The sequence below is a fragment of the Narcine bancroftii genome, chromosome 5, assembly GCF_036971445.1.
Source record: "Narcine bancroftii isolate sNarBan1 chromosome 5, sNarBan1.hap1, whole genome shotgun sequence".
NCBI classification, from domain to species: domain Eukaryota; kingdom Metazoa; phylum Chordata; class Chondrichthyes; order Torpediniformes; family Narcinidae; genus Narcine; species Narcine bancroftii.
The window spans coordinates 194,327,797-194,344,508 of NC_091473.1; the positions used below are offsets into that span (position 1 = coordinate 194,327,797).

Here is a 16,712-nt window from a genome sequence, read left to right on the forward strand (position 1 = left end):
AGGGCAAGCCGCCTGGCAGAGGGCGAGGGCAAGCCGCCTGGCAGAGGGCGAGGGCAAGCCGCCTGGCAGAGGGCGAGGGCAAGCCGCCTGGCAGAGGGCGAGGGCAAGCCGCCTGGCAGAGGGCGAGGGCAAGCCGCCTGGCAGAGGGCGAGGGCAAGCCGCCTGGCAGAGGGCGAGGGCAAGCCGCCTGGCAGAGGGCGAGGGCAAGCCGCCTGGCAGAGGGCGAGGGCAAGCCGCCTGGCAGAGGGCGAGGGCAAGCCGCCTGGCAGAGGGCGAGGGCAAGCCGCCTGGCAGAGGGCGAGGGCAAGCCGCCTGGCAGAGGGCGAGGGCAAGCCGCCTGGCAGAGGGCGAGGGCAAGCCGCCTGGCAGAGGGCGAGGGCAAGCCGCCTGGCAGAGGGCGAGGGCAAGCCGCCTGGCAGAGGGCGAGGGCAAGCCGCCTGGCAGAGGGCGAGGGCAAGCTACAGGCTTGCGTGCCACACTTGCGTCCACGGTGTGGTGGCCCCCAAACGGGCCTTTCAAGTTAAGCAATACTTGTGCATCCATGGGAATGATCCACTGCTCCCTTTTGTGGCCATCTCCACATCGTAGAGACTGTGCGCCGACTAGGAGATCTCTTCGCTGAGTACCTTTGCTCTCTCTGCATCAGTGACAGGGATCTCCCAGTGGCCAGCCATTTCATTTTCCTCGACCCACTCCTATGCTTGTGTCTGTCCATGGTCTCGTGAATTATCCCACCAGAACCACCCATAAATTGGACGAACAACACTTGATTTTTCCGCCTGGGAACTCCAGTTGGATGGCATTAACACTGACCCCCTGTTTCTGCTAACCTACTTTCCACTTCCCCTCCCTCCTCTTTCCCACTGTCTCCTTCCTCCATCTCTCTACCCTTTTCCTTCTCCATTCACAGAGCCATCCCTCCTCCCCCTGCCTGCTGCAGTGCCCTCCCTCCCTACTCCACCTATTAGCTCCTGCCTTTGGGACCATGCTCTCTTCCCCCCACCACTCAACCTTGTGTTCGGATGCCAGCTGATGTCTTTCCATTGTTATGAGCCCAGAGGATCCCAAAACTCAGCAGCAATAGATATTCACCAAGACAAATGGTTACTTAAAAGTTGCTTTAAACAGGAAAATAGAATCAAACTTTAACTTATCACTATTAACTTACTTAACCTAACTTAACCCCCTTCTAATTCTAAGCGCACGTGAATGTAAGTTTAGAAAAGTTCTTAATTCACAGTCCAATCTCACTTCTCATTCCTCCAAGTTCACTGGTTGCAGGCAATTCTTATGCTGTGCACAGAATTTAACATGTATAAAGTTCGCCAGGCTTTGGTGCTCGAAAGGTAAATGGTTACCGATCAGGAAGGTTCTTGTTGGTTTTCATCAACCACTCCAGTGTCTTGCTGACGAAACTTGCCCCTTCAGGGTTCTCCAGATGATAATTTCTTTCTTTTAAGTCACCACAAAGTTCCTTTCTGTTTCCCTTATTCCAAGTGAAGCGTTAGACACCCAGTCCTCTCCTCTTGCATGAACCACAAGGGCTTTGACCAGGCCGTCTTCCAAACGGGCTTGCCAGCTTGTCCTGTTCCAGTCCCAGCTACTTCTGCTGCCTGTAACACTGTCAAGTGATCTCTATGTCTCTCTCTCTCTTTCAGAAAAAAGCCTGTGTGACTTTCTGTGCTTGCAAAACCACATGTCCCTCTTAGCAAGCTCTCTTCCAGACAGCAGTGGCTTCAGCCTGCTCTTTCATCTGTTGCCTTTGGTAAACAACAATCCATTAGTGAAATCTCTTGAGCACTCTTCAGAGCTCTTGGAAAAGCTGTGTAGCCGATATGGGCAGAGCTCCAGTATTTCAAATAAGATCTGTTTTAAAGTGTTTGTATGTAACCCACTCTAACAAACCTTTCCCAATTTATCTCCCCAAAGCATACTCTGTCACACCGCACCCTGATGAAGGACTCAAAGCCAAAATGTTGGTTCTGTATCTTTATCTTTATCTTTGCTACATAAAATTCACTGATTGACCTGCGGATTTTCTCCAGCATTGTGTTTTGTCTTCACCCATGGGGTCTGGAGACTTTTGTGTTTTACTTCAGCATGCCCACTACCTGGGCAGAGGATGAGCCTCCTCGGCCCTCCGGGAGGGATCATCAGTGTGGTGGGGGCTGCCCTCGGGGGTGGGTATGTATAGAAGGCCTTTCAGCCCATCACACCTGCTGCTGTGTTGTCACAGCTGATTCTTTAGCCTGGCGCCTCTCTCCAGCACTGCCCCTGAGCAGTCACTTCGACGGCCTCTCATTTCCATGCGGAAGGGTAGGGAGGGTCGCGTTTTGAACAGAGAGCACCTTGAACTGCATTCATCTCTATGGCAGGCTCCCCAGTTCATCGACATCCCTCTGGAGGAGGAGGACTCGTCTGATGAAGAGTACAGGCCGGAGGAGGAGGAGGGAGACGAGACCGCGGAAGAAGTAAGTAGCCTCTTGGTGTGTGTGTGTGGGTTGCCCTTTTTAATCGCAGAGTTCCTCAGTCAGATAACTTTTTACTCTAGATTCCAGTGTCTCCCCTGACGAGACCTCACTTGAAGTATTGCGGGCAGTTTTGAGCTCCTCATTTAAGCAAAGATGTACACCAACCCCAACCCCCACCCCTGAGGGGCTCTTTATAAGGGAGTTGGATGAGTTCAGGCCCCTGCCCTGTTATGTGCCTCCCTGATCCAGAGTCCAACTTTTCCAGAGCTTCCTGGAGAGCGATGATGAGAGCACAAGCTCCTCCCCGGCTGCGGGCGGCAGAGTTCGCTCGGCTCTGGGTGTGCCTGAGGTATCGGGGATGGACGAGGACCCTGCTCCGGTGGAGGTGAGTGAGGTACACAATGCAAGGTCCCTCTGCTCTTTGCTGCCCCCCTCCCCCTTCATCCACTCTCCCCATTCCCTCCCATACCCTCTTCGCCCCCCATGACTGCTTCCAGCAGTCCCCCTCTCACGCTCCGCCCCCTCAGAGGGGAGGGTGGGAGAACAGTCAGAGGAGGGACGGGAGAGCACTCGGGGGGGGGGGGGAGGGATGGGAGAGCGGTAGGAGGGGTGGACGGGAGAGTGGTCAGGCATGACGAGAGAGCGGTGGGGGCGTCGGGAGAGCGGTCAGAAGGGGGACGGGAGAGCGGTCGGAGGGGGAAGTAGTCAGAAGGGGGACGGAAGAGCGGTCAGAGGAAGGGAGAATTGGAGAGGGATTAGTGGGGAAGGGAGAGCAGTCAGAGGGGGCTGTGGGGGACAGGAGAGCGGTCAGAGTAGGTAAAATGGGAGACTGGTCCGGGGGAGAGGCTGTGGGGAACGGGTGAGCGGTTGGACGGGCTTGGGAAACAGGAGAGCGGTAGGACATGGCAGTGGAAGGGAAATCTGTCAGACACTGCTGGTGGAAGGAAGAGCGCTCGGACTCAGTCTCCTCCCATCCTCGTTCCCAGCAGCCTCAGCCAGTGGAGAAGGCGGAAGTCAGCGGCCTGGCTGTGCGGCACCTCAGTGTGGATGTGGTGCCCATGGGGCCGCCCCCGCTCCCCCCCACCATGAAGCCCAAAGCCAACAAGGACACCAGCTTCATGGAGAAGCTCCATGCCGTGGATGAGGAGCTGGCGTCCAAAGACACCTCCCTGGATCCCTATCAGGTATGTAGGCTGCCCCACCTTATTCCAGGTCAGACATTGGAACCCAGAAGGGTCAGAGATCCAGAGGAGAGTGGGAGACAGCTATTCTTGCCCACTCTGTCATTTAATGTTTATTTGTGGATGGAGCTGAAGGTTGTCATAAGTTACAACAGGACATAGACAGGATGCAGAGTTGGGCAGAAAAGTGGCAGATGGAGTTCAATCTGGATTAGTGTGAGGTGATGCATTTGGAAGGTCAACCTGAAGGCTGAGTACAGGGTTAATGGACAGTTACTTAAGTGTATGGATGAACAGAGGGATCTTGGGGTCCAAATCCATCCATCCCTCAAGGTCGCCGCAGAGGTTGATAGCACAGTCAAGAAGGCCGATGGGATGCAGGTCTTCATTAACAGGGGATTAAGTTCAAGAGTTGAAAGCTCATGTTGCAACTCTTCAAATCTCTGGTGAGACCACACTTAGAGTATTGTGTTCAGTTCTGTTCGCTTCATTACAGAAAGGATGTGGAAACTATGGAGAGGGGGCAGAGGATGTTGCCTGAATTGGAAAATAAGTTTTATGAGGGAAGGTTAGCAGAGCTCAGTCTTTCCTCTTCAGAGCGTAGAAGGATGAGAGGAGACTTAATAAAAGTCTACAAGATTCTGAGCAGCATGGATAGGGTGGACAGACAGAACCTTCTCCCCCAGGTGGGAATAGCAAACACCAGAGGACATCTGTACAAAGTGAAGGGAAGGAAGTTTAGGGGAGACATCCTGGGTAAGTTTTTTTTTACTTGGAGAGGGCCTGGAATGCATTCCCAGGGGTGGTGGTGGAGCCTGGAATATTAGGAGAGGTTCAGAGACTCAGACAGGCACATGGATGGAAGAAAACTAAAGGGTTATAAGGTCGGAAGGATTTAGTACTTATTTTTGGTCGGAATATATGGGTAGGCTCAACATTGAGAGCTGAAGGGCCTGTACTGTAATGTTCAATGTTTCTATCCTCTCACCCACTCTTGCCCTCGTCTCTCCATACCCATCAATGCCTTTTAAATCCTAAAATCCATCTCCTATTCGTCTTGGCCTTCTGTGGTTGAGAATGTCACCATGCTGAGAGTGGAAATATCTCACCTTAATCCTCACCTGTCTCTGGTCCCGGGGGAAGCATCTCTCCAAACTCCCTGATCCTCTTGCTTCAGCTGCTTTTCAAACCCCGATTTGGTTTCCTGGGGCTCCGGTTCAAGTTGGAGAGTTGAGGGAGGGAAGTCAATATCTCAGGGCGACGTTAAGGTGATGCAGGAGGGGAAGGGGATGAGGAGCCCTGGGTTTGGCTCGGCTGTGTGATCCTGCTTACTTGCCATGACGTTCCCGGTATGGATATTGGAATGGCATTCCCGTTCATTTCCCTGTCTCACAGAGGTTCTATTGCAGTGGTTCTCAACCTTTTTCTTTCCACTCACATACTACTTTAAGTATTCCCAATGCCAGAGGTGCTTTGTGATTAGTAAAGGTATGTGGGTGGGAAGAAAAAGTTTGAAACCCACTGTTTTAATTGTCCCTCATTGACTCGTTATGTGCACAGTTTCATAACTCCAAAGGAAATGGCCCAATGACAGTTTTTTTCAAACAAAATATTTCAGTAACAATTGGGTCTTGAGCAATGATTCTCAACCTTCCCTTCCCACTCACATCCCACCTTATGCAATCCTTGACTAATCACAGAGCACTGATGGCACAGGAATTACTTAAAGTGGGATGTGAGTGGAAAGAAAAAGGTTGAGAACCATTGTTCTATTGTCTTCAAGGAGCTGTGACTGGGGGAGGAGTCACGTGATGGAGTAGTGGCCGGTCGGGGAACTCCAGCCCTCTCCGGAAAAGTTTAAAAAAAACAGAGAAAACGCAAAGGCACAAACACGAAAATTAAAATAAAGTGAAAGTAAAGGTGGGAAGAAAATGGCAACGAAGAAAGAAAAGTTGAAAGCAACGAGAAGAAGAGAAGAAGAAAAGACATCGGAAGAAGAAGGTGAAGGCCTTACCTGTCTGAGGAGGCCCGCTGTGGAGAGAGAAGCCCGCTCCCTCAGGTCAGTCGAAGTCCCGAGTTCGGGACTACAAAAATGGCTCGCGGAGCCAAGCAAAAATGCGCAACCGCGCATGCCAAAGAAAAAAACACTGACGGGAGGGGGGACCAGCTGAGGAGTCAATCTCCACAGCTGAGAATGACAGCTGCAACACAACAACAGGAAGAGAACATAGAAAACAACGAGAACAAGAAAGAAGAGAGTAAAAAGGAAACAAGGAAACAACAGATGGCCAACCCAGAGGAAGAAGAAGAAGAGTATAGAGAAATGGAAGAAGAAGGGAAAGGCAAGATAATGGATATATTTTTTTTTAAAGAATATATGGAATCAGTAAAAGAATGGCAATCACAAGAATTTAGTGAAATAAAAAGAAGAATAAAAAGTACTGAAGAAAAAATGAATAGATTAGAGATGGTCATGTCAGATATAGGAAAAAGAGTGGACAAGGTGGAAGAATGAGAAACAGCCATAGAAATGGAAGTAGATGATTTAAAAATAAAATTAGAAGAATCTGATAAAAAAGTTAAAGAGACACAAGAGCTGTTAGCTCAGAAGATAAATATAATGGAAAATTATAATAGAAGAAACAATATAAAGATAGTGGGCCTTAAGGAAGATGAAGAAGGCAATAATATGAGAGAATTTATAAAAGATTGGATCCCCAGGGTCCTAGGAAGACCAGAATTACAGGAAGAAATGGAAATAGAAAGGGCACATAGAACATTAGCCCCTAAACCACAACAAAAACAAGATCCATTCTAATAAAATTCCTAAGATATACAACAAGAGAAAATATATTGGAGAAAGCAATGAAGAAAATAAGAGAAGACAAAAAGCCACTGGAATACAAAGGTCAAAAAAAATTTTTCAATCGAGTTATAAGTTTTGAACTCCTGAAGAAGAGGAAGGAGTTTAATACAGCGAAAGCGATCCTATGGAAAAAAGGATATAAATTTATGCTAAAGTACCCAGTGGTACTTAAAATAGTTATTCCAGGTCAGCAAAACAGACTATTCTCGGATCCGGAGGAAGCACGAAAATTTGCAGAACAATTACAAAACAGGCAGAGAGATGAAGACATGTAACGAGAGTAAAAATGACCACGAACTATATGTATGTGTGTATATGGGTATATAAATATGTGTGTGTATGTATATATGTTCGGCTCAGACAGCTCCAAGAAAAGTGCAGAGAACAAAACAAAGGACTCTACATCACCTTTGTTGACCTCACCAAAGCCTTCGACACCGTGAGCAGGAAAGGGCTTTGGCAAATATTAGAGCGCATCAGATGCCCCATAAAGTTCCTCAACATGGTTATCCAACTGCACGAAAACCAACAAGGTCGGGTCAGATACAGCAATGAGCTCTCTGAACCCTTCTCCATTAACAATGGCGTGAAACAAGGCTGTGTTCTCGCACCAACCCTCTTCAATCTTCTTCAGCATGATGCTGAACCAAGCCATGAAAGACCTCAACAATGAAGACGCTGTTTACATCCGGTACCGCACGGATGGCAGTCTTTTCAATCTGAGGCGCCTGCAAGCTCACACCAAGACACAAGAGAAACTTGTCCGTGAACTACTCTTTGCAGACGATGCCGCTTTAGTTGCCCATTCAGAGCCAGCTCTTCAGCGCTTGACGTCCTGTTTTGCGGAAACTGCCAAAATGTTTGGCCTGGAAGTCAGCCTAAAGAAAATGGAGGTCCTCCTTCAGCCAGCTCCCCACCATGACTACCAGCCCCCCCACATCTCCATCGGGCACACAAAACTCAAAACGGTCAACCAGTTTACCTATCTCGGCTGCACCATTTCATCAGATGCAAGGATCGACAACGAGATAGACAACAGACTCGCCAAGGCAAATAGCGTCTTTGGAAGACTACACAAAAGAGTCTGGAAAAACAACCAACTGAAAAACCTCACAAAGATAAGCGTATACAGAGCCGTTGTCATACCCACACTCCTGTTCGGCTCCGAATCATGGGTCCTCTACCGGCATCACCTACGGCTCCTACAACGCTTCCACCAGCGTTGTCTCCACTCCATCCTCAACATTCATTGGAGCGACTTCATCCCTAACATCGAAGTACTCGAGATGGCAGAGGCCGACAGCATCGAGTCCACGCTGCTGAAGATCCAGCTGCGCTGGGTGGGTCTCGTCTCCAGAATGGAGGACCATCGCCTTCCCAAGATCGTGTTATATGGCGAGCTCTCCACTGGCCACCGTGACAGAGGTGCACCAAAGAAGAGGTACAAGGACTGCCTAAAGAAATCTCTTGGTGCCTGCCACATTGACCACCGCCAGTGGGCTGATATCGCCTCAAACCGTGCATCTTGGCGCCTCACATTTCGGCGGGCAGCAACCTCCTTTGAAGAAGACCGCAGAGCCCATCTCACTGACAAAAGACAAAGGAGGAAAAACCCAACACCCAACCCCACCAACCAATTTTCCCCTGCAACCGTGTCTGCCTGTCCCGCATCGGACTTGTCAGCCACAATCGAGCCTGCAGCCGACGTGGACATTTACCCCCTCCATAAATCTTCGTCCACAAAGCCAAGCCAAAGAAGAACATGAGTGTATCCGTATTTAAAGGAAAATATATAGAGTATAGATAAGAATTAATAAAGGAATGAAAGGGAAGAGAGGAAGTAAGGAGGGAATTAAGAGAGTGACCTTTGTTATATATGAAAATTGAAATCTTTTCTGGGGGGGGCTGGGTGGGTTGGAGTTACGGTCACTGCGAAATCAGTTGATGCTTGTGAGTGAATTCGCAAATCCAAATGGAGAGGGGAGATGTGGTTGCCCGACAAGGGATAAAGGGCAACTCAGGAAGGGGAGGGGATAGTGGGGTTAACGAAATTTTAGATAGGAGAATAAGGGAAATGTTTGATGTTTTAGAAATGTTGTCTTATAAAGTGTTCAAAACAAGAAAGCAGAAATGGATAAGAAGGAAAGGTGATGATGAGGAAACAGAAAGGAAAGATAAACAAAGTATGAAATGGCAACGTTGAACTATATGACTTTAAATATTAATGGAATACATAACCAAATCAAAAGGAAGAAACTGTTACATTTATTGAAAAAATAAAAAATTGATATAGCATTCATACAAGAGACACACTTAACCGAAGTGGAACACAAGAAATTAAAGAGAGATTGGATAGGACATGTAACAGCAGCGTCATATAATTCAAAAGCTAGAGGAGTAGCTATATTAATCAGTAAAAATGTACCAATCAAAATAGAAGAGGAAATAATAGATCCAGCAGGGAAATATGTAATGATAAAATGTCAGATATATTCGGAGTTTTGGAATTTACTTAATGTATATTCACCTAATGAAGAAGATCAAAAATTTAAGCAAGATATCTTTTTGAAGATAGCAGATACGCAAGGGAACATACTAATAGGAGGGGATTTCAACCTTAATTTGGATTCAAACATGGATAAAACTGGAAAAAAAATTAATAGAAAGAACAAGTAACCAAATTTATAATTAAATTAATGCAAGAAATGCAACTTTTGGATATATGGAGGAAACAACACCCAAAGGAAAAGGAATATTCATATTATTCGGGCAGACATAAAACATACTTAAAAATAGACCTATTCCTGTTATCAGCTCATATGCAAGATAGAGTTAGGAAAACGGAATATAAAGCTAGAATATTATCAGACCACTCACCCCTGTTATTGACAATATATGTAGAGGACATCCCTCCAAGAATGTATAGATGGAGATTAAACTCCATGCTATTTAAAAGGCAGGATTTTAGAGAATTCATTGAAAGACAAATTATAATGTACTTTGAAATAAATACGGAATCAGTGAAAGATTAGTTTATACTATGGGACGCAATGAAAGCGTTCATCAGAGGGCAAATAATAAGTTATGTAACCAAGATGAAGAAGGATTACAACCAGGAAACAGAGCAGTTGGAAAGGGAAATAGTAAATATAGAAAAAGAATTAGCAATGAAGGAAGACACAACTAAAAGAAGAGAATTGGCAGATAAAAAAATAAAATATGAAACACTACAAACATGTAAGGTGGAGAAGAACATAATGAAGACAAAACAGAAATATTATGAACTAGGAGAAAAAACGCACAAAATTCTAGCGTGGCAGCTTAAGACAGAACAAACTAAGAGAATGCTATTAGCATTAAGGAAAAAAGACAAGCAAATCACATATAATCCAACAGAGATTAGTGAAAACTTTAGGGAATTCTACAAACAACTATATCAAACTGAAAACGAAGGGAAAGAAGATAAAATAGATTAATTTTTAACTAAAATTGAACTACCAAAATTACAAACAGAGGAACAAAATAAATTAACAAAACCATTTGAAATAGAAGAAATACAGGAGATAATAAAAAAAACTACCGAACAATAAAACACCAGGAGAGGATGGATTCCCAATAAAATTCTATAAAACATTTAAAGATTTATTAATTCCTCCCCTTCTGGAGGTAATCAACCAGATTGATAAAACACATAGCTTACCAGAGTCATGTAAAACAGCAATAATTACAGTAATACCAAAGACAGGGAAAGATCCACTTATACCAGCATCATATAGACCAATATCTTTACTTAACACAGATTACAAGATAATAGTTAAACTATTAGCAAACAGATTAGACGACTATGTACCAAAAATAGTAAACCTAGACCAAACTGGATTTATTAAAAAAAGACGAACAACAGACAATATCTGTAAATTTATTAACTTAATTCATGCAGTAGAAGGGAATAAAGCTCCAATAGTAGCGGTTGCTTTAGACGCAGAGAAGGCCTTTGACAGAGTAGAATGGAATTATTTATTCAAAGTACTACAAAAATTCAGCTTACCAGAGAAATATATTAATTGGATTAAAGCATTATATAAGGGGCCATTGGCAAAAGTGACAGTAAACGGATATATATCAAAACAATTTATCTTAAGTAGATCAACAAGGCAGGGAGCCCACTATCTCCTTTAGCAGAGCTGATAAGAACAGAAAATAAAATAAAAGGGATAAAAATAAAAGACAAGGAATATAAAATCAGTCTATTTGCAGATGACGTTATAATATACTTTTTTTTTCTTTCTTCTTTCTTTTGGCTTGGCTTCGCTGCAAAGATTTATGGAGGGGGTAAATGTCCACGTCAGCTGCAGTCTCGTTTGTGGCTGACAAGTCCGATGCGGGACAGGCAGACACGGTTGCAGCGGTTGCAGCGGAAAATTGGTTGGTTGGGGTTGAGTGTTGGGTTTTTCCTCCTTTGCCTTTTGTCAGTGAGGTGGGCTCTGCGGTCTTCTTCAAAGGAAGTTGCTGCCCGCCAAACTGTGAGGCGCCAAGATGCACGGTTTGAGGCAATATCAGCCCACTGGCGGTGGTCAATGTGGCAGGCATCAAGAGATTTCTTTAGGCAGTCCTTGTACCTTTTCTTTGGTGCACCTCTGTCACGGTGGCCAGTGGAGAGCTCGCCATATAACACGATCTTGGGAAGGCGATGGTCCTCCATTCTGGAGACGTGACCCACCCAGCGCAGCTGGATCTTCAGGCGCGTGGACTCGATGCTGTCGACCTCTGCCATCTCGAGTACTTCGACGTTAGGAATGAAAGCGCTCCAATGAATGTTGAGGATGGAGTGGAGACAACGCTGGTGGAAGCGTTCTAGGAGCCATGACTACCAGCCCCCCCACATCTCCATCGGGCACACAAAACTCAAAACGGTCAACCGGTTTACCTATCTCGGCTGCACCATTTCATCAGATGCAAGGATCGACAACGAGATAGACAGCAGACTCGCCAAGGCAAATAGCGCCTTTGGAAGACTACACAAAAGAGTCTGGAAAAACAACCAACTGAAAAACCTCACAAAGATAAGCGTATACAGAGCCATTGTCATACCCACACTCCTGTTCGGCTCCGAATCATGGTTCTCTACCGGCATCACCGATAATATACTTAGTAGAACCAGAAATATCAATAAAAGAATTACATTGGAAATTGAAGGAATATGGAGAAGTGTCGGGGTACAAAATTAACGCAAATAAAAGCGAAGCAATGCCAATGAATAATGCGGATTTCTCAAAATTTGAGAAAGAATCACCTTTCAGATGGCAAACGCAAGCAATGCGATATCTAGGTATATAAATAAATAAAAACCTCAGCCATCTATATAAACTAAATTATTATCCACTAATGAAAAAATTACAAGACAACTTAGAGCATTGGAAAGATTTACCACTAACACTGATAGGAAGGATAAACTATATTAAAATGAACATTTTCCCAAGGATACAATATTTATTTCAGACATTACCAATACGATTAACAGAGAAATTTTTCAAGTATTTAAAGAAAATAATAAGGAAATTTTTATGGAAAGGGGGGGAAACCGAGGATAGCACTAGATAAATTAACAGAATGGTATAAACAAGGAGGCTTACAACTACCAAACTTTAAAAATTATTATAGAGCTGCACAATTAAGATACCTATCAGATTTTTATCAAACAAGGGAAAAGCCAGATTGGACTAGATTAGAACTAGATAAAATAGGGGAGAAGATACCTGAACATATATTATATAAATGGGATGAAAAATTGGTACTATGTAGAAATTCTCTGGTATTGCATCATCTGCTCAACTGTTAGAAGAAGATTCATGTAGAAAGGAATAAAACAAATTACCAACTACCAAAACTAATACTGAAGCAAAATCAGCTAATCCCTTTTACAATAGATAACCTTTCCTTTAGAGAATGGGAGAAAAAAGGGATGAAAAGAATAGAGAATTGTTTTTCGGGAAATAAACTATTATCCTTTGAACAAATGAAGGATAAATATAATATAACTCAAGATACAGTGTTGGCATACTACCAACTGAGATCCTACTTGAAGGACAAATTAGTGGAGTCACGTGATGGAGTAGTGGCCGGACGATGAACTCCAGCCCTCTCCAGAAAAGTCGGGAAAAACAAAGGAAAACACAAAGGCACAGAAATAAAAGTTACAGAAAAGTGAGTATAAAGGTGGAAAGAAGATGGCGACAAAAAAAGAAAAATCGAAAGCAACGGTAAGAAGAGAGGAAGAGAAGACAAAGGAGGAAAAACGTGAAGGCCTTACCTGTCCGAAGAGGCCCGCTGCGGAGAGAGAAACCCGTTCCCTCAGGACGGTAAATAATGGACTACAAAAATGGCTCGCAGAGCCGAGTAAAAGTGCGCAACCGCGCACCGACGGGAGGGGGGACCAGCTGGGGAGTCGATCTCCACAGCCGGCAACGACAGCTGCAGAACACCTGCAGCAAGAAGAGACCACAGAAGACAATAGAAACAAGAAAGAAGAGGAGGAAAGGGCACCAAAGAAACAACAGATGGTCAACCCAGAGGAAGAAGAAGAGGAAGAGTACAGTGAAATAGAAGAAGAAAAGAAAGGCAAGGTAAAGGATATACTTGCTCTTATTAAAGGATACATGGAGTCATTTAAAGAATGGCAAACACAGGAATTTAAGGATTTAAGAAAAAGAGAAAATAAATAAAATGGAGATGACCTTAACAGAAATGGGAAAGAAAATGGACAAGATGGAAGAGCGGGCAGTAGCAGCAGAAATGGAGGTAGAAGACTTAAAAAAGAAATTGGAGAAATCTAATAAAAAAACTAAAGAGACACAAGAACTACTAGCTCAAAAAATAGATACAATGGAAAACCATAACAGAAGAAATAACATAAAGATAGTGGGCCTTAAGGAAGATGAAGAAGGCAAGAATATGAGGGAGTTTATAAAAGAGTGGATCCCTAAGACCCTAGGATGTCCAGAACTACAGCAAGAAATGGAAATAGAAAGGGCACATAGAGTATTGGCCTCTAAACCACAACCACAACAAAAACCAAGATCTATTGTAGTAAAATTCCTAAGATATACTACAAGAGAAAAGGTACTGGAGAAGACAATGGAAAAAGTAAGAGAGGGCAACAAACCACTGGAGTATAAAGGGCAAAAAATCTTCATTTATCCAGATATAAGTTTTGAACTCCTAAAGAAGAGAAAAGAGTTCAATACAGCAAAGGCGATTTTATGGAAGAAAGGGTATAAATTTATACTAAAGCATCCAGCGGTATTGAAAATATTTATTCCAGGACAACAAAACAGACTATTCTCGGATCCAGAAGAAGCACGAAAATTTGCAGAACAATTACAAAAATAGACTGAGGGAGGAAGACGGCTAATGAGAGTTAAAATGATCACGATTGATATGTATGTGGGTAAAGACAAAAATAGACTGAGGGATGAAGACGGGTAATGAGAGTAAAAATGATCACGATTGATATGTATGCGGGTAAAGAGGTATAAGAGTGAATAGAGACAATGAGCATACATGAATGTATCTGTACTTAGAGGAAAATATAGATAGTATAGACAAGAATTAATAAGGGAAGGTAATGGAATAGAGAGAATAAGGAGGGAATTAAAAGAGTGACCTTTGTGACATATGAAAAGTGAAATCTTTTCTGGGGGAGGCGGGGTGGGGGGAAATAGCGGTCACTGCAAAATCAGTTGACGCTTGCGAGTGGATTTGCAAATCCAAATGGAGAGGGGAGATGTGGTTGTCCGACAAGGGATAAAGGACAACTCAGGAGGTGAAGGGGAGATTGGGGATAAATAAGATAGAAATAGGAGAATAAGGAAAATGTTGGATGTTGTAGGAATGTTGTCTTATAAAGAGTTGAAAATAAGAAAACAGAAATGGAAAAGGAGGAAAGGTAATGATGGAAAAACGGAAAGAGAAGATAAACAAAATATAAAAGGGCTACGCTGAACTATATGTCTTTAAATATTAATGGAATACATAACCAAATTAAAAGGAAGAAACTACTAAATTTAAATGAATAAATGTATTCCATTAGAAAAAATAACATATAGGTTAAGAAATAATATTGAAATATTCGGACAAGTATAGGAGCCTTACATTAAATACAATAGCGAAAACCTACCGGGGACAAACATTACCTAAGTTGTTGGAAGGAGAAGGAAAGAAAAGAATGGACTCAGTAGAATTTCTGGTGTAATTTTGTTGAATGACAACATTGTCCTACTGGCTTAATGCAACCTAGATTGTATACCTAAAATGGATGAGGGGGGGGTGGGGGGGTGGTTTGGGAGGAAAGGGGGGGGGGGGGGAGAAAAAGTCACTGTATATGTGTGAAAAAGAAATAGTGTATATCATGGCTAATGTGATTTATGGTGTGAAAAATAAAAAATTAAAAAAAAAAAAAGGACAAATTAGGAAGCAGTCTGAGGTTACCAGAAGGAAGTAATTTTGAATATGTGATTACAGATACAATGATGATCAAAAAATTTATAACAAACATGTATATTAAACTACAAGAAAAGGAGAATGAGGAAACAAATGGTAAAATCAAACAAAAATGGGAACAAGATCTAAGCATAAAGATCAAGAATGAAACATGGGAGAAACTATGCTCTGGAACCATGAGAAATACAATAAACACAAGGTTACATGTGATACAATATAACTGGATACACAGGTTATACATTACACCTCAAAAGTTAAATAAATGGGACCCAACAGTATCAGACAGATGTTTTTGCTGTAAAAAGGAAACGGGAACAACAATTCATGCAATCTGGACATGTGAGAAAGTGAAAAAATTTTGGGAAGATCTAAACCAGATACTAAATAAAATCACAAAAAGCAATATACCAAAAAACCCAGAGATCTTCCTCCTAAGTAATATAAAAAACTAATAATTTGTTTGGATGGAGCACAAAAAAGATTTGTTATGATAGCCCTGGCTGTAGCAAAAAAATGTATTATGTCAGCCTGGAAATTAGAAGATAACTTGAGAATACAACAATGGTATATAGAAATGAATAAATGTATTCCATTAGAAAAAATAACATATAATTTAAGAAATAACATTACAATATTTGAACAAATATGGGAGCCATACATGAAACACAATAGAGAAAACCTACCGGGGACATCTACCACCTAAAATGACAGAAGGAGAAGATAATGAAAAGAACTGACTCAGTGGAATTTCTTGTTTATTTTTATTGAGTGACAACATTGTTTAACGGGTTTAATGTATCTTATATTCTGAACTTTAAATAAGTGGGAGGGGACGTGAGGGAGGGAGGGAGGGGAGGAGGGAAGTGGGTGAGAAAACGACACTGTATATATTTGAAAAGGAAAATGTATGTATCTTGATCAATATGGTTTATAGTGTGAAAAATAAAAAATTTAAAAAAAAGGAGCTGTGACTGTGGCTTCTTTCCCTCCCCAGCTGCTCCTCACCAGTTTCACAGGAACCTTGGGGTAACCCCATCCCTGGGAGTGTGAGGGGGTAATACCACCCTGGGGAGAGTGAGAGGGTAACACCACCCCAGGGGGTGGGAGGGGATGGGGGTGGGAAGATGAAGTGGCGGGGGGAGGGGGGAATCGATGGGATGGGAGGAGGTGGTGTGTTCCGGCCCAGGTTGTGTGGCGTGAGGGGGTTTTCTGGTCCATGGGAGCAGCCAATAAGTTGCTGTCTCCTCCTGCAGTGCCTGGAAGACAGTCTGATTGCCTACCGCACCCGCTCCAAGTTGTCTCTCAACAACGTGTCGCTAGGGCTGCTGGAGGCAGAGCTGAAGGCTCCAGACATCACGGCGGACATGTATGACCCCGGCACGCAGGACGACGTGTGCTGGCACAGCTGGATGCAGGCTATAGTTAATGACCTGGACTACGAGGGTGAGCGATGGGGAGTATGGGCACCCAGGGCCACGAGCAGTGCTGGCTGAGGGGCCTGAAGCTGTGTCTTGGGTCTCTGGTCTGTCGGAGCCGCGGCCTGTGGGGGGTGGGGGGTGGGTGACTCTGGTCCGCTGGTCCAGCAGGGGATGGCTCCAGAGGGGAGGCCTGTGTCCCTGCTGTGGGAATTGGGGTGAGGTCCATCCAGAGAGGGGGTGGGGTGTGGTTACTGAGGGTTGGGAGTGGCAGTGAGGA

The 16,712-nt window shown here is 44.0% G+C and overlaps 1 protein-coding gene across 7 annotated transcripts in view; it reads left to right on the forward strand.

The window, feature by feature from the left end:
• The window catches only part of gon4lb (gon-4 like b), a 96,077-nt gene that overhangs the window by 46,643 nt on the left and 32,722 nt on the right, over positions 1 to 16,712 (forward strand). For 5 of the 7 annotated variants that reach the window (XM_069940558.1, XM_069940557.1, XM_069940561.1 and 2 more), the window contains 4 exons: positions 2,376 to 2,471; positions 2,737 to 2,865; positions 3,458 to 3,655; positions 16,271 to 16,460. In XM_069940558.1, the coding sequence (XP_069796659.1) occupies positions 2,376 to 2,471; positions 2,737 to 2,865; positions 3,458 to 3,655; positions 16,271 to 16,460 (613 nt within the window). The remainder of the gene's footprint in view (positions 1 to 2,375; positions 2,472 to 2,736; positions 2,866 to 3,457; positions 3,656 to 16,270; positions 16,461 to 16,712) is intronic. The other 2 variants (XM_069940559.1, XM_069940560.1) reach the window with 2 other exon arrangements.